This window comes from Heptranchias perlo, chromosome 9 (genome assembly GCF_035084215.1).
Source record: "Heptranchias perlo isolate sHepPer1 chromosome 9, sHepPer1.hap1, whole genome shotgun sequence".
Lineage (NCBI taxonomy): Eukaryota > Metazoa > Chordata > Chondrichthyes > Hexanchiformes > Hexanchidae > Heptranchias > Heptranchias perlo.
Window position 1 is genome coordinate 6,773,345 of NC_090333.1, and position 18,170 is coordinate 6,791,514.

General features: G+C 43.3%; 1 protein-coding gene and 1 pseudogene across 1 annotated transcript; one reads left to right on the top strand and one right to left on the bottom strand.

Annotated features, from left to right (window-relative positions):
• Positions 1-1,145, top strand: part of LOC137325623 (di-N-acetylchitobiase-like) — a 39,714-nt pseudogene extending 38,569 nt beyond the window's left edge.
• A 2,129-nt stretch (positions 1,146-3,274) lies between these two features.
• On the bottom strand, positions 3,275-17,909 carry LOC137325624 (di-N-acetylchitobiase-like). Its single transcript, XM_067990888.1, has 7 exons — positions 17,778-17,909; positions 13,147-13,285; positions 9,243-9,451; positions 7,536-7,707; positions 7,350-7,447; positions 6,028-6,189; positions 3,275-3,460 (listed from the first exon to the last, which is right to left on the bottom strand). The coding sequence occupies exons 1-7, from the start codon at positions 17,907-17,909 to the stop codon at positions 3,275-3,277; spliced, it is 1,098 nt and encodes a 365-aa protein (XP_067846989.1).
• Positions 17,910-18,170: the final 261 nt, after the last annotated feature.

Sequence of the window (18,170 nt, forward strand, 5' to 3'; positions counted from 1 at the left end):
CCTCCATGAGTGGTTCTCCTTCATGGTCCTTAATGGCCCCACCCCTCCTCTTACTACCCCTTTACTGTTCACATGCCTATAGAAGACTTTTGCATTCCCATTTATGTTGGCCGCCCATCTATTCTCATATTCTCTCTTTGCCCCTCTTATTTCCTTTCTCACTTTCCCTCTGAACTTTCTATATTCAGCCTGGTTCTCGCTAAGAAGGCAAATGGGATACTTTCCTTTATTGGCCGAGGCATAGAATTTAAGAGCAAGGTGGTTATGCTTGAACTGTATAAAACACTAGTTAGGCCACAGCTGGAGTATTGCATACATTTCTGGTCATCACATTACAGGAAAGATGTAATTGCACTAGAGAGGGTACAGAGGAGATTTATGAGGATGTTGCCAGGACAGGAGAATTTTAGCTAAGAGGAAAAATTAGTTCGGCTGGGGTTGTTTTCTTTGGAACAGAGGAGGCTGAGGGAAGATTTAAATGAGGTGTATAAAATCATGAGGGGCCGAGCGAGAGTGGATAGGAAGGACCTCGTTCCCTCAGCAGAGGGATCAATGACCAGGTGGCATAGATTGAAAGTAATTGGTAGAGGGGAGTTGAAGAAAAATGTTTTCATCCAGAGGGTGGTGAGGGTCTGGAACTCACTGCCTGAAAGGGTGGTAGAGGCAGAAACCCTCATTGCATTTAAAGGGTACTTGGATATGCACTTGAAATGCCACAACCTACAGGGCTATGGACCAGGAACTGGAAAGTGGGATCAGGCGAGATGGCTCTTTATTGGTCGGCACAGACATGATGGGCCGAATGGCCTCCTTCTGTACCGTAAATTTCTATGATTCTATATTAGGGTATTCCACTGTCACATATTAACAAATTCTGAACTATATTTTGTTGCAGCAACTTTCAAAGTCTGCCTGCAGTGAGTTGCACAATAATGAATCAAGGAATATCTTGCGATGATGCCGACTGCAGCATTCCCAGCGACCTGGATATTCCCACCCTCTCCACCTCCCATCACATCAGGGAAGGCCTCCAGCAGATGCTTGGCCGCACTGCCACTGGTAATGCAACCCACCTAGCACTGCTGACCACAGAGGTCACCAGGAGAGGGGTGGTGGTTATCCCTGGGCAGCAGCTGAAGACCTGATGAAGCCTCTTTTGGAGGGTCAGGGCCCCGGTAGTGGGCAACTCTCCCTCTGCCCAGACCCCAAGAATGTACCTTGCTTAGGCCTCAGCAACCTGCCCAACCCTCGTCGACAGAGGGAAATTCGGGAAACCGTGGTGTGATATCCTTTCCTCTTTCTCAGAAGTCGGATTTTCTCAGTATTCTCACATATATATATTGCGCTATTTTCTCAAATAAATACATTTGTAGAAAAGGAATGACTCTATTTGTGCAATTCACCACTCTAAAATGATACGAACATTTATCCTAAAGTAAGTAAAAGAAGAAATTCAGGATCTGAAGTCTTTATTGCTTGTTACCTGATAAGTAATGCAGAATAGGCAAGTTAACAGGTTTGCAGGAATGTGAAGAGGTTACTGAAATGTAAATCTGTCACCAATATCCCTTTAGGAGTGGAAAGGCCACTCATCACTTGGACTTGGAACTTGCTGGTTCAGAGGTCTTTCTACACCATTAACTAAGAGTCTTATTCCATTTTGGGTCGGAATTGCTTCAATGCTTTTGTTTGATAGCAAACGTACAAATCCTATTGAAAGAGCTGGAAATGCTCGAGAGCACAGGATAACGGAAACTAGAAGAAAGAAAAGAAAAAGGAGAACAGAAAAGAAAAAGAGAAAAGATCGAAAAAGAAAAAAGAGGAAAGCAAAGAAAGGAAAGAACTTGCCTTATCATTCTCAAGAAAAAAAGGGAAAAGAAAAAAAGTGTCCTTTTCTCACCCAGCCCATGATTAACTTGATAAGATGAAGTAATGTTTCCAGCTCTTTCAGCTTTAATGATGCTCACGGGTCCTATTGAGCAGTGTGATATCCCTGACAGCTCTCTGCATTGTCAATTCAGTGCCTGCTCTAAACTGGTTCCTGTGCCCATTGGTACAATTGCCAGCGGGCTCCAGTCTGCTAACATGGAAAGATTAGATCAGTGGACTGATTCGCCGTCCCCCATTCTGACAACTTTGCTTCCTGTTCGACGAAACGATCACTTTACCTCGAGAAATCAGTTAAAGATATTGAAGATCAAGTATGGTCTTACTTACGTATTATTCAATGACAGCACCAATTTTATTGCCTTCTTTGTCTCATCATTTTCATCCATGAGATGGTTGGACCAAAATCTCACGCACAGAGTTCGTCAAACAATATTGTGAAAGAAGAAAACTGTGTCAGGAATAAAGAGCAGGACAATTCTTGCTGGGTAATATTACAAAGTAAATAAAGATAAAATGGGACACAGACCTCCCTCCCCCCAACACTGAGTTTCACATGTTGGCAACGGGGAGGGCAAGTGATTAACTAAGGACTACTAAATATATGTGCCAAGATTAGACTTGAGGGGAATTTTTTTAACCGGTACCACAATTGTTTTATATTTACACAATCCCCACTTTCCTGGAGCAACACAACTAAAACACTTACTTTGGAAACATCACATTTTATTTTGTGAAATACGTGTTCCCGTAAAAATTTAAATTGCTTTTCAAGAATAGACAATTGTGAAGCACTCAGGTGGAATAAAATTCAAATGGTTACATTGTCTTGTAATATTACAATTAAATAAAAATACTAGCAGTACACAGGATACTATTATCTGGTCCGTTCACCCCCCCTTAATGGAGGAAAGTTGAAAATTAAAGTTATCTCGGTTCAAAATGATAACCAATCAAAATAAAATCATCAAAATCATTGTCAAGAATTAAGATGTGCATAAAACAGACAACACGCGTGTGCATATCAGAATTGGATTATTACCCAACGGGAAAGCTGACTTGTTTTCTGAATTGTAAATAATTAGCGGCAAGATGTTTTAACCTGCACTATCATTAAGCATTATGAAAGTCAATACAGATTTGATGCATTTTGTAAACAACTTGAGATGCCTGAAGTGACCAGATCTTGTAGTACAAATTGTATTCGTACATTTTCTTTTCATTGAATAGAAATTCGTTAGCTCGACAAAATGTTAAATCTGTTCCCTAGATCTGCGTTATCTTTAATTTCTCATGTTGGAAGCTAGCTCACTTTTTGCTGAGTTTACTTGCAAAATTAAATGATTACATTCTGTTAAGATGAGATGGTTCAACGTCGCCGTTTTCCTCACAAAGGGCAAAGAGCATTCCACATGTCTTCAGTTTGCTTTACTATGAAATGATCATCACTGTAGTTCAGCATATTTCCATTCCACATGCCTATGCCACGGAGTCTCAATTTCTTCATGATCGCTGACTTAATTGAAATGCTCTGTGGATCGTCATACCAGACCTCATGAAATGTATTATTAACCTGCCATAAAAAAATGAAGAGTTACACAGATAGGAGCGAGGGGTTTGGGTCAATGCTCAGTTCGAGACACTATGCTGAAAATCTTCATCAGCAGAAGACAGAATGGACTGAAATGTACGATGAGAAAATGCACAATGACAAATGAGCAATACAAACTCAAAAATTAGGGACTTACGGCAACGGCCGGCAATTTCCTCAGGGCTTCTTCCACTCCGTCCCCTGACCGTCGGCAGAAACTCCATTTCCGTGCACAAACGCGGTTTTCCGCTGCACGTCCACACAAGTAACGGGAACGGAGCAGGAGCAGCTCCAAGTCTATCTTTTTTAACACCCAAACCAATTAACTCATCTGGATGCTGTGCAACATATGAACATAAGGCACACATTGAAAGCACAGACGGGACCTCAGTTTAACGTGTCATCTGAAGGACGGCACCTCCGACAGTGCAGCACTCCCTCAGTACAGCAACTTAGAAAAATCCACATGAACAGCCCAGATGTCAATTCGGATGCAACAAGTCAAAAGATTATGGTGTTTGATTGGGAAAAAAATGATTTGGGGGAAATAGAAAGAGATAGATGACTTGCAAGTCAGAGTTAGCATGGGCCTCCAGAGAAAATGATTTAAAAAAATAAATCGAATTATCCAAGGTCTGATTTAACTCAATGTGGAACATTCTATCATTTCAAAATAATCTTTTCAAATTGTTCAAAGTAACAAAATATTGCAATCGAAAGGTGGAAAACATGATTTCAATGTTACTGCTGAAAGCTCAAGCATCACAGCGTTTGACTGCAGTGCATCAAGTATCTCAGCAAGACTTGGCCAATGTCAATTAGACATGTGACTAGGTATTTTTTTTTATTCGTTCATGGGATGTGGGCGTCGCTGGCGAGGCCGGCATTTATTGCCCATCCCTCATTGCCCTTGAGAAGGTGGTGGTGAGCCGCCTTCTTGAACTGCTGCAGTCCGTGTGGTGACGGTTCTCCCACAGTGTTGTTAGGAAGGGAGTTCCAGGATTTTGACCCAGCGACGATGAAGGAACGGCGATATATTTCCAAGTTGGGATGGTATGTGACTTGGAAGGGAACATACAGGTGGTGTTGTTTCCATGTGCCTGCTGCTCTTGTCCTTCGAGATGGTAGAGGTCGCGGGTTTGGGAGGTGCTGTCGAAGAAGCCTTGGCGAGTTGCTGCAGTGCATCCTGTGGATAGCACGCACTGCAGCCACTGTGCGCCGGTGGTGAAGGGAGTGAATGTTTAGGGTGGTGGAACCAATCAAGCGGCTGCTTTATCTTGGATGGTGTCGAGCTTCCTGAGCGTTGTTGGAGCTGCACTCATCCAAGCAAGTGGAGAGTATTCCATCACACTCCTGACTTGTGCCTTGTAGATGGTGGAAAGGCTTTGGAGAGTCAGGAGGTGAGTCACTCGCCACAGAATACCCAGCCTCTGACCTGCTCTCGTAGCCACAGTATTTATATGGCTGGTCCAGTTAAGTTTCTGGTCAATGGTGACCCCCAGGATGTTGATGGTGGGGGATTTGGTGATGGTAATGCCGTTGAATGTTAAGGGGAGGTGGTTGGACCCTCTCTTGTTGGAGATGGGCATTGCCTGTCACTTATCTGGCGCGAATGTTACTTGCCACTTATGAGCCCAAGCCTGGATGTTGTCCAGGTCTTGCTGCGTGCGGGATCAGACTGCTTCATTATTTGAGGGGTTGCGAATGGAACTGAACACTGTGCAATCATCAGCGAACATCCCCATTTCTGACCTTATGATGGAGGGAAGGTCATTGATGAAGACAGGACATACCCAGGGATGGTGATGGAAGAGTCTGGGAAGTTGGTTGAAAGATCTGTGAGTATGGCTGTGTCAGGCTGTTGCTTGACTAGTCTGAGGGACAGCGCTCCCAATTTTGGCACAAGTCCCCAGATGTGAGTGAGGAGGACTTTGCAGGGTCGACTGGGCTTGGTTTGCCGTTGTCGTGTCCGGTGCCTAGTGGTCCGATGCCGGGTGGTCCATCCGGTTTTATTCTTATTATGACTTTTCGTATCTGGATTTTACAACTGAGTGGTTTGCTAGGCCATTTCAGAGGGCAATTAAGAATCAACCACATTGCTGTGGGTCTGGAGTCACATATAGGCCAGACCGGGTAAGGACGGCAGGTTTCCTTCCCTGAAGGACATTAGAATGCAGTAGATCAAGAGTGTGTGGTATTTGCTACTGTGCAGTTTTCTTATGTACAGGGTACGCTCCCGTCAATCTTTTGTGCTAAATTGATCATCAAATGGGAGACAGGGGCACACATTTCACAAACCAAACAATCGCTAATTTTCACAGGAGGGTCAATATGGGTTGTGCAAAGTGATCGATTTGAAAAGACCACAGCTCATCTCATTTTTTGCAACTGGTCATACACAATGTCTTAACAAACGGAACTGGGTTTGGTGCTTTGTCTGTCAACTCCCATTTTCTTGGAATATTGAATCATGAAATACTGCAAGGTTTGCATTCTGCAAAGAATGGACAATGCACAACTCTCCATTGTGTTTTGATTGACAGTCTTACCATGTAGATATAAGACGGGACTTTCTGCTCATCATCCCAATATCTGCCAGTAATTGATTTGTGCACATGCTCTGCGATCTCTTTGTATGGGACCTGACGTCCAGCTGCATTACTGCAAGGGGCACCTCGGAAAGGAATCTTTTCCAATACACACCTACCAGTCTGAAAATACAAAAGGATGAAAATATAGTTACTTTGGGAACTTCAAAAATGCAGTAACAACATGACTGATCTCTAAGTGTAAAGAGGAACAATTAGAGAAAAATAAGTTTTACAATTTGGACAGGAGGGTCTCTCACTGAAATATATAAAATTAAATAGTACATTTAAAGACAAGGACAAGGTTGTAATTTCAAATAGACAGCAACAAGACTGAATATAGAAAATTACGGAGTGATGTAATTGACGTGTTTAAGATGATCAAAGCAGTTGAAAGGGTAGATAGAGAGAAAGTATTTCCACTGGTGTGAGAGTCCAGAACAAGGGGACATAACCTGAAAATTAGAGCAAGGCTGTTCAGGGGTGATGTCAGGAAGCACTTCTTCACGAAAAGGGCCGTGGAAATCTGGAATTCTCTCCCCCAAAAAGCTGTTGAGGCTCGGTCAATTGAAAACTTCAAAACTGAAATTGATAGATTTTTGTTCGGGAAGGGTATTAAGGGTTATGGAACCAAGGTGTGTAGATGGAATGAAGATACAGATCAGACATGATCTAATTGAATGGCGGAACAGCTTGAGAGGCTGAATGGCCTCCTCCTGTTCCTATGTTCTTATGATTCCTTGTGTTAAAAGGATGAGCTTTGAGAAAAGATTCGAGAAGCTTAAGATTTACAACCTAGAAGAATGCAGTTAAGGGGAGGCCTCAGTGGAATAAAATGTTAAATAGCACAGATAAGGTAAGCCCAGAGAGCAAGCACTGCAAACAAATAATTTCTCCAGAACAGTGAATCAATGGGATATTTTGCACAGCAACAAGACAATCATAACATCATAGTATCATAGTAAGTACAGCAAGGGAGGAGGTCATTCGGCCCATGATGCCTGTGCTGGCTCGTCACAAGAACTATCCAATCAGTCCCATTCCTCTGCTCTTTCCCCATCGCCCTGTAAATTTTTCCCCTCAAGTATTTATCCAATTCCCTTTTGAAAGTGAATATTAAATCTGCTTCCACCACCCTTTCAGGCAGTGCATTCCAGATCATAACAACTCGCTGCGTAAAAAAAATGTTTCCCCAGATCACCTCTGGCTCTTTTGTAATGGTTTACAATAGTCTATTCTAAATAATTCGGATTACTGAAAGCCAGATAATGACAAAACCTTACCTCAAAAAACTGTGTGCAAGGATAGTCATAACCATACCATGGAACTCCCAGCACGAGCTTTCTGGAATCAATTCCCAGATTGATATAAGCGGAGTAACCTAAATGGGGAAAATAATAATGAGGGTCTTAGATTCACATTGATATCGGGCAGGTAGACCCTGAACCAGATGGTCTTATTGTTCATACCTGATAAAGTCTGGTAATAGGGAGCATTTGCCTTTGCAAAGCAATTGTCCCACATTTGACTCTGCATATCATAGGACATCACAAATAAAAAGTCACAGGAATTTGCAATTCTCAAAAAGTCATAGCATCGGCCATCAATGCAGTCTGGAGACCAAGGCACGTTAAATGTGACCTAAGGGCCAAAGAGTAACAAGAAGAAGTTAGTTTCATCTCATACCTTATGTTGGATATCACTAGTAGTTATATGGTTTTTATATGCACTCGCACATGGTCCATGGGAACTGTGAATTTAACAGGTTAGGAGTTCGACAGTGTTCATGACTGTATAAAAAGGAACAGGATAAAGTTGGGGCAAATAGTGAGTTAGAATTAATAGGATCCTCGGTTATCAAATATTAATCAGGTTCAATTCCCCACTGCTCACTCACCTTCTTCCTCCAATTTTCCATCAATTTTCTCTCCTCCTCTCCAAAAGGCATTAAGTTGTGACCAAATTGTAGTCCCAAAAGGGCCAGCCACACTCCAACACCGAGTCAAATTGGCCAAAGTTCTTTTATGTGAGGCCAGACATTGAGTGCTGGCAGGCTATTTTAACATGGGTGGGGGGACTAACCCAATTGGTGGCCATCTGCACGGTCACACTTCCAGTGGGAGGTTTCCAGATAATGATCAGATGGTTCATTTGACCTTCCCCGACCCAGTGGCACTCGGCGTAAATTGTGCCCTCCAACATCCCAGCTGAAATCAGATAACTCAGCACGAACCAGGATTTGCATGGCTCATGTAGTCACTGCCTGAACAAGAAGGCATTCGGGAGCCTCAGGTCAAGAATTATATCACTGTAATCTGAGTTAGCAAAGTCCGTTATGTGCAAACTTCTCAGCAGTAAAAGTCTGCTTCAAACTTTACCCAATAAAAATGCAGCGAGTGATTTCTTTTTTTGCCTCCTTAATAGTCCCTTTATTTCAAAGTAACTCATTGGATATGAACTGTGGGACATTTCTGAAGGATGTCAAAGGGCTCTCCATTAAGACAAGTTTTTCTTCCTTTGAAGAAGGGTTTTGATGGAGTAAATAAGGAGAAAATGTTCCCAGTGGCAGGAGGGTTGATAGCCAGAGGACACAGGTTTAAGGAGATTGGCAAATGAATGAGAGGGGAGATGAGGAGAATTTTTTTTACACAGAGAGTTGTTATGATCTGGAATGCAAAACCAGAAAGGGTGGTGGAAGCAGATTCAATAGTAACTTTCAAAAGGGAATTGGATAAATAATTGAAGGGCAAAAAATTCCAGGGCCGTTGGGAAAGAACAGGGGAGTGGGATTAATTAGTTAGCTCTTTCAAAGAGCCAGAACAGGCACGCGGGGCCAAATGGCCTCCTACTGTGCTGTAACCTTCTGAGAACCTATGTGAAAATTACAGTTCGAACCATCCCATGCATGGAAGCTGGAACTCAAGTCACTTGTATAATTCTGGGCTACAAGTGATGCAGCATCAAGTTTGCTGCATATCCAGCTTAAACTGATTCAATCTCAAATTTCTAACCTCAGCAATTGTCAAAGCAGCTTTGTAACAAGATGATGCACTGATAAACAGCAGCGAAAAATCATGATTTCAATTCACTTATCCAGAAAAATATCAATCTTCCTTCATAATTAAGTCGAAAGTAAATTGCTTATCCCCATTCAATGAAAAAAATGGCTCCTTCACCTGAGACCCAGGTATTTCACGGTGGAACACACCCATGGTTTCAGAAACCAGTTGAGGCATGAAGAAATAGCCGACAGATGGATTTCCAGCAGCAATGTTCACATCCAAATTGATTCCATCCATAAATTGCCTTTTTGCCAACTGCAATTGCTCATCGATCCAATTTGCTCGGCGTTGTCTGAATACAATGTTCCATAGTATAAAAACTCCTGGTGAAGGGTGAAGAAACAACTTCCAATTATAGAGCATGTTTCGTACAACATTGTGTCCCAAGAAACTTTGCAGGACAGAACTGCCAACATCAAGTCGGAAGTAGTAGAGGGAGATTTAGCTCGAATTTGCATTGACATAGTGCCTGACACATCCTCAGGATCTCCTTAAATGCTTCATAGCCAATTAATTATTTTTGAAGCGTAATCACTGTTGCTTTGCAAGCAGATGTGATAGTTAATTTGTGCCCAGAAAGGCCCCACAAACAGGAAATTAGATAAATGGCCAGTTAATCTGTTTTGGTGATGTCGGTTGAGTGATGAATGTTGTCCAGGACACCAGGAGAACTCCCTGTTCTTTGAATTGTGCCAATGGGGTCTTTTACATCCACTTGAACAGGCAGGTGGAGCCTTTGTTTAAGGTCTCATCTGAAACACAGCACCTCTGGCAATGCAGCATTCCCTCAGTACTGCACTTATGTGTCAAGTCCTGGAGTAAACCCAAAACCTTCTGACCCAGGAGGAGAGACACAGTGCTACCACTGAGCTAAGCTGACACTTGAGGGAAGTGACCAAAGGCACAATCAAACAGGTAGGTTTTGATGAGGCTTTCGAAGATAGGAAGAGAAATAGCAAGACAAAGAGGTTGAAGAAGAAGAATCTGGAGTTCAAGACAGTAACAGCTGAAGGTTCTGCCATTGATGGTGGAAGAGGAGAAATCTCAGTCGCCCAGAGTCGGAAGAATGGAGCGTGTGTGCTGGGCTCTGGACACAATTGGGTCGGGCTTTCATTAAACTGCATTCTTCATTCTAAATCCTGGCATCAGTGGCAGACTGCTGCTGTGCCAGGGAATAAAAGTTCCACCTATCTATTTATAGGTTGTTAAAAACAGTATGTCCTGTCATCTTTCTATTCAAAAGTTCTGTGTCAACAGTGTCTTTTGTTTTTCTATTTTAATTGTGTTCACATCCAGTGACGCCCGTCCTGTCTCCTTTATAATAGGATTTTGCCCATAATGTGGCCTGTGGTGATGCAGTTCCACACTACGGCCACCAAGTGATGGTGTGGAACAGATTTCTCTGCCTGCAGCTGAAACTGTTTTTCATGGACCATGTTTTTCCTCAGTAACTGCAATATTTAATTTATAAAATAAGAGTTTCTAAAATAAAATACAAATTCAAAAAATGACATTTCACAATAACATGTTTAAATTTATCCAACTAATTTTCTTTTGTGTCTTTTCGTGTCTTTGCTTGAAGCAAAGACTTTAAAGACAAGTGAAGTTTTTATTTGAAGGCGTCAGCCTGTCTCCAAAGCCTGGACATATCCTTCTCCCTCATATACTTCTGCAGCTTCCCATTAAATGCATCTATGTCATTTGCATCAGCCACTCCATGTGGTAGCAAGTTCCACATTCTTTCCACTCACTTACGAAAGAAGTTTTTCCTGAATTCCCTGTTGGATTTATTTGTGACTATCTTATTGATTTGGATTACCTCTAGTTTTGGACTCGCCCACAAATGGAAAAATACGAACATATGAACATACGAGAGCTGGAGTAGGCCATTCAGCCCCTCGAGCCTGCTCTGCTATTTGGTAAGGTGATGATTGATCTGATTGTGACCTCAACCCTACTTACCTGTCTACCTAATACAACCTTTGACTCCCTTGTTAATCAGGAATCTATCGCACTCAGCCTTAGAAATATTCAATGACCCTGCCTCCACCGTTCTCTGGCAAGGGAGTTCCACAGACTCACGACCCTGTGAGAGAAAAAATTCCTCCTCATTTCCGTCTTAAATGGGAGACCCATAATTTATAAACTGGTGGCCACTAGTTCTAGTATCTCCCACAAAGGGAAACATCCTCTCATCATCTACCCCTTCTCGTCCCCTCAGGACCTTGTATGTTTCAATATGATAACCTCTCGTTCTTCTAAACTCCAGTGTATACAGGCCCAACTTGTTCAACCTTTTCTCTCAAGATACCCCCTCTTCTGAGGAATCAGTTGAGTGAACCTTCTCTGAACTACCTCCAAAGCAATTATGTCCTTTCTTAAATAAGAAGACCAAAACTGCACACAGTATTCCAGATGTGGTCTCACCAATGCCCTGCACAACTGGAGCAAAACATCTCTACTTTAAGATTCCATTCCCCTTGCAATAAATGACAATATTCCATTTGCCTTCCTAATCACTTGCTGTACCTGCATACTAACTTTTTGTGATTCATGTACTAGGACACTGATTCCTGTGGCACTCGTTACATCTTGCCAATTCTTCTCTCCATATGCCCGATCGAACCCATTCATAATTTTAAATACCTCTATCAGATCACGTCCCAGCCTTCTCTTTTCCAGAGAAAAGAGCCCCAGCCTGTTCAGTCTTTCCTGATAGTTATACTCTCTCAGTTCTGATATCATCCTTGTAAATCCTTTTTGCACTTTCTCCAGTACTTCTGTATCTTTTTGTAGTATGGAGTCCAGAACTGTGCACAGTCCTCTCAGTGTTTTCTAACCAAGGACCTATACAAGATTAACATAACTTCTCTGCTGTGAATTATTTTCCTCTAGAAATGAACCCCAGTGATTTGTTTGCGCTTTTTAAGGCTTTCTTAACCAAGCATTTCTGCTTAAATGCTCAAGGCAAGTACAGAAGATCGGAATAGGGCGACAATGAGGGAAGCGGTGGTTCGGGCACCTAACTTGCAGGAACATGTGAGGGGTGAGGGACTGATGCTTCCAAAGATGTCAATAGCAGTTTGGGTCCCATTCCATTAGAACCCACTCCTCCCCAACAAGACATGTTAGACCCTCCATTCCCTCATCTCCCCAATACTGCCAGATCCCAGCAATCCCTGACCATCTCCTGAGTCCTTACTGGATCCCACAATCTCCCTCCTCAGAATTCTTCCCCTCCCCTACTCCTAGATCAGAAGACTCCCGCTCAGTGCTCACGAATCCAGCAAGTTTGGGAGGTGAAAAGTAGAATAAAAATACATCACCAGTCAATCTCCCATGGCAATGGACAAAGAGAGTCCAGACTTGTGTCGTATTCAGACGAAGCAGGATTGGAGTGTGGGGGATAATTCAACCTGGGTGTTCAGATGTAACTCAGTCCCCATTGTGAAATCATGAATTTTGTCCTAATTTTTAATATAATACTTTGATCAATTATAATTTTTATTCAAATAGCATTTTGAGCTGAAAGATGCAAAACAGAGGTGCGACAGTGCCACCACTGGTGGGGAGGATGTAATTACAGCGCATCAAGTTTACGGAGACAGTTCCCATTATAAATGTGTAATTTCAAATAAAATTGCTGGACTATCACTTGGTGTTGTAAAATTGTTTACAATTGTCAACCCCAGTCCATCACCGGCATCTCCACATCATTATAAATGTGGACAGAGGAATTTATAAATGGAAAAAGTTGCCACAAAAGTGTGAAAAACTTGACAATAGAAAGTAAGGTTTTGTAGACAGGAGGTGTGTGTGTGGATGTAAGATTTTAATATATTATAGATGGAATGTGGAATTATTAGCTCGAGTTGTGCAGGAGCTGTAGAGGAATTTCAGCACTGTAAGGTCGCAATTCAAGGCTGTGCACTGAATGTCCTTTTATGTGGTTCTCAATAATACAGCTTGCATTGGAAGACAGAAGGACATTTGTTTTTTCTGTGATAAAATTATTTACCTCTCAGGACAACTCGAACTTGATTCGCATGAGCATAACACAAAAGCTCAGGATCGTATGGTCCAAAGGCTGCAATAGTCGTGACCTTAGACCAGTCATAATACTTCCAATCCTTTCCTCCAACATCAAAGACAAAGACCTAGTACAAAATAAAGCAGTCAATTGCAGTAATGAAGGGCAGAAAACTGCCATTTAAAAATATATATTTTCACAATCAATGGCCCAGATTTTGTTGACAAAATAACGGTGAGGCTAATGGCGCTCGTTTTATTTATGTGTAAATGGTACAGCAACTTCAGGCGAGGGGCAGATACGCAGTTAAACTCAAACATCCACAAGTTGCTGACCGAGTTGGGCTGCTCCGCTGTTAGCTTCATGAAAACAGCATCTCGCTATCTTGCTCACCGTTAAAATTCATTGAACGACGTAAAGTTCATGTATTTGCGCAGGAGATTCAAACTGAACTCGCCATGGAAAGTTACGTCTTTTCCATTCCAGTCTAAGTACCTTTTTAACGACGGTGAATGTGTTCATTATCGGCAATCAAGATCTCTGGCACTGAAAATTAACTATTACAAGAGTGGAGTCTCATTCCTTCAGGATTTAATTGCTGTTGGAGATTTAAAAATGGAAATTTAAAATTCAAACTTGTTTTTACTTCCCCTTTCACTCACTTTTTTCTCTCTCTTTTAATCCAATCTTTCTTTTCCTCTCTTTATTTCTCTTTCTGTACCTGATTTGACATTGAATTCGCCCACTCTAATTTACACTTCCTTCTCAATCCTTGCGCTGTTAATTTCACAATCCTTCAATCTCATTGGTTAAGGAGATACCCTGTTTCTTGGCCTGTTCACTCAGCTCCCAAATGCCCTGTTTCACTCGCTGCCCCGTTATCAGTTCGCACTTTCAGCAACTTGCCACTCAAAAACGTGCAAGGGCAGGTCCAAGTAACGGCAAGCACCGTGAGATGCCCTGTTAGAGTAAAATTTGGCCCATTATCATTTCCCCAGGTTACGGGGTAAGGAACGGCTGGTGAACTGATTCTCAGGTGGCCACCAATGTCAATCGAAACGCAGCCACCAGAGAAAAGAATATGCTAAAGAGGAACAACCTCTCAGAACTTCCATCTCCACAATAGTGCAGGTGAGAGGAACTGAACAACATGAGGAAAAGGAGCTCACATCCCAATACTCCATTCCAAGTGTTGGTGCTCAATACACTTCAAAAGGACAACTTAAACTAAATAAACTCATATTACAAGCAACTTTAGAGTTACAGTTTTAAAACTTTTCCATTTAAGGTACCTGGTGTCAAATCAAGCATTTCTACCATGAGACCAGCAAGACTAGATCAGAATATAGTTCCCTCGAAAGAGAAACAGCCCATACTGCACCAGTGTGACATTTTTCCGTTTCTCACACCAACCATCCTGTGTTCTCAAATGAGACTGCCTGTTTAGTGCTGCAGTTTAGTTCATCACAGTTTTGTGATTTGGGCCCTTTGATTTGGACTGAGACTATCAAACATGCATCATCCAAGCTGGCACTTTTGTGCAGTAATGAGAGAGTGCTGCATTGTTGGAGGGGTTGTCTTTTGGATGAGATGTTAAAGGGGATCTAATAGACCGCTGGCAATATTGAAGAGCAGGGAGTTCTCTTGGTGTCCTGGCCAACACTTTTCTCTCAACCAACATCAGCAGAAACACATTAACTGTTCATTCATGCAACTTGCTGTTTGTGGGACCTTGCTCTGCACATATCAGCAGAATTGTTTTCCAGCACAATCTGTAACCTCATAGCCCGGCATATTCCTCTCTCTACCATAACCAACATGCCAGGGGATCAACCCTGGTTGATTGAGGAGTGCAGAAGAGCATGCCAGGAGCAGCACCAGGCGTACCAAAAAATGAGGTGCCAACCAGGTGAAGCTACAACACGGGACGACATGCATGCTAAACAGCGGAAGCAACATGCTATACACAGAGCAAAATGATTCCACAACCAACGGATCAGATCAAAGCTCTGCAGTCTTGCCACACCCAGTCGTGAATGGTGGTGGACAATTAAACAACTAACGGTGTGGAGGAGGCTCTGTATAGATGCTCATCCTCAATGATGGCAGAGTCCAGCACGTAAGTGCTAAACAAGGCTGATGTGTTTGCAACCATCTTCAGCAAGAAGTGCCAAGTTATGGGCCCCGACAACATCCCGACTGTAGTGCTGATTCGTGCTCCAGGACTAGCAATGCCTCCAGCCAAACTGTTCCAGTGCAGCAACAACACTGGCATCTATCCAACAATGTGGAAAATTGCTCAGGTATGTCCTGTCTACAAAAAGCAGGACAAATCCAATCCGGCCAATTACTGCCCCAGCAGTCTACTCTCAATCATTAGCAAAGTGATGGAAGGTGACATCGACAATGCTATCAAACGACACTTACTCACCAATAACCTGCTCACCGATGCTCAGTTTGGTTCCCGCCTCCAGACCTCATTACAGCCTCGGTCCAAACATGGACAAAAGAGCTGAATTCCAGAGGTGAGGTGAGAGTGACAGCCCTTGAAATCAAGGCAGTATTTGACCGAGTGTTGCACCAAGGAGCCCGAGTAAAATTGAAGTCAATGGGAATCAGGGGAAAAACTCTCCAGTGGCTGGAGTCATACCTAGCACAAAGGAAGATGGTAGTGCTTGTTGGAGGCCAATCATCTCAGCCCCAAGACATTGCTGCAGGAGTTCCTCAGGGCAGTGTCCAAGGCCCAACCATCTTCAGCTGCTTCATCAATGACCTTCCCTCCATCATAAGGTCAGAAATGGGGATTTTCACTGAATATTGCACAGTATTCAGTTCCATTCGCAACCCCTCAAATAATGAAGCAGTCCGTGCCCGTATGTAACATGACCTGGACAACATCCAGGTTTGGGCTGATAAGTGGCAAGTAACATTCACGCCAAGTGCCAGGCAATGTCCATTTCCAATGTGAGAGAGTCTAACCACCTCCCCTTGATATTCAACGACATTATCATCAACATCCAGGAGGTCACCATTGACCAGAAACTTAACTGGACCAGCTATATAAATTCTGTGGCTACAAGAGCAAGTCAGAGGCTGGGTATTCTGTGGCGACTGACTCACCTCCTGACTCCCCAAAGCCTTTCCACCATCTACAAGGCACGAGTCAGGAGAGTGTGATGGAATACTCTCCACTTGCCTGGATGAGTGCAGCTCCAACAACACTCAAGAAATCCACACCATCCAGGACAAAGCAGCCCGCTTGATTGCTACCCCATCCACCACCTGAAACATTCAATCCCTTCACCACCGGAGCACAGTGGCTGCAGTGTGTCCCATCCATGGGATGCATTGTCGCAACTCACCAAGGCTTCTTCGACAGCGCCACACAAACCCGCAAACTCTACCAACTCGAAGGACAAGGGCAGCAGGCACATCGGAACAACACCATATGCACGTTCCCCTCCAAGTCACACACCATCTCAACTTGGAAATATATCAACGTTCCTTCATCGTCGCTTGTCAAAATCATGGAACTCCTTACCTAACAGCACTGTGGGAGAACCTTCCCCACACGGACTGCAGCGGTTCAAAAAGGCGGCTCACCACCACCTTCTCAAGGGCAATTAGGGATGGGCAATAAATGCTGGCCTTGCCAGCGACGCCCACATCCCATGAACGAATTTTTAAAAATTGCTGTTGAGTTTGCCGACAACACTTCAAAAAGTAATTCATTTCATGTGAAGTTCTTTGGGACATCCTGAGGACATGAGGTGCTCCATAAATTCAAGTTTATTCATTCTTGGAACCAACAGGCAGAGGAAACTTTTATCCCACCCATCTGTCAGAAGAATGTTTTGTTTGTGGGAAGGTGGGAGAAGTGGGATAAAACCAGAATGAACACATCGAGCCTGCAGGTTATATTGGTGGTGCTCTTGTTGCTGCCACACTGCCCACTTAGTAACATTGCTCTGAAGTAAATACTGACCTCATCAATACAGTCAGCAGTTACAGAGTCATTTTGCAACCAATTTATTTTTTAAAGATCTGTTACGTTGTATTCAATTTAATCGTGGCCAAGGTCCCAGTTTTACAATGAGTGAAAAATGTCATTTTTATTGCATGAGATTCCAGGATTTTCAATATTCTGTGAAAACCACAAACCGGTGACCTCAACCATGGTATTAGACAGACACACTGCAGGAGTTAGATCACACATCATTTAAGACTCTGCACATTGCAGAAATATTTTTAAAAACACATTTTATGGAAGCTGCACTTGTTAAAATGTCTTTGCACTGCTCAATACTACTGTTCGTCCTATTTTATACAAACTGTAACTATACCAACATTAACACTTTAACATACGGATTATAATATGAGACACTTTGCATTTCAACAATAATCGGACATTCCCCCCCCCACTACCCCCATCCCAATAGCTCCACCTGTCCCTCACCCCGACCCACACCCCTCAGACTGTTCAGAACACCCACCCACAACCCACGAACACCCACCCTCGGCCCCCAAACACCGTCCCCCAGCCCCCGAACACCCACCCCCGGCCCCCGAACACCCACCCCCGGCCCCCGAACACCCACCCCCAGACCCCGAACACCCACCTCGAACTCATGCTCCACGGTCACGGGTTCGCACAGAGCCCGATCCGAACACGGGCAGCCGGTCCCGGAGCCGCAGCAGACCCACAGCACGAGCACGGCCAGGGCCTGCGCCAATTCCAAACTCCAGCGCATCCTCTCCGCCTGAGCTCTGCCCGATATGAAGATCCACCAGATGCAGCAAGATCATTTATTTACATCCACCCGGATGTGACTGATGATGACACCTCCTGAGTCTCTCTCTCTCTCTCTCTCTGTGTTGGTGGATGTGGCAATAGTGAAATGTTGAAACAATCTTCATACTCTGAAATGCAACATTTAAAGGGACGTTCTCTTCTCCCCCTTCCTCCAAATCTTGGCCAACAGCAAACAGAGAAACTAATAAAGGAAAAAGAA

Coding starts and splice junctions, on each gene's coding strand:
- LOC137325624 (XM_067990888.1), bottom strand. CDS start 17,909: ATGCGCTGGAGTTTGGAATTGGCGCAGGCCCTGGCCGTGCTCGTGCTG. Junction 9,452..13,146: donor AGTTCGAGTTGTCCTGAGAG/GTAAATAATTTT, acceptor ACCCTTCACCAG/GAGTTTTTATACTATGGAAC. Junction 6,190..7,349: donor CTTGCACACAGTTTTTTGAG/GTAAGGTTTTGT, acceptor TTGTATTTTCAG/ACTGGTAGGTGTGTATTGGA.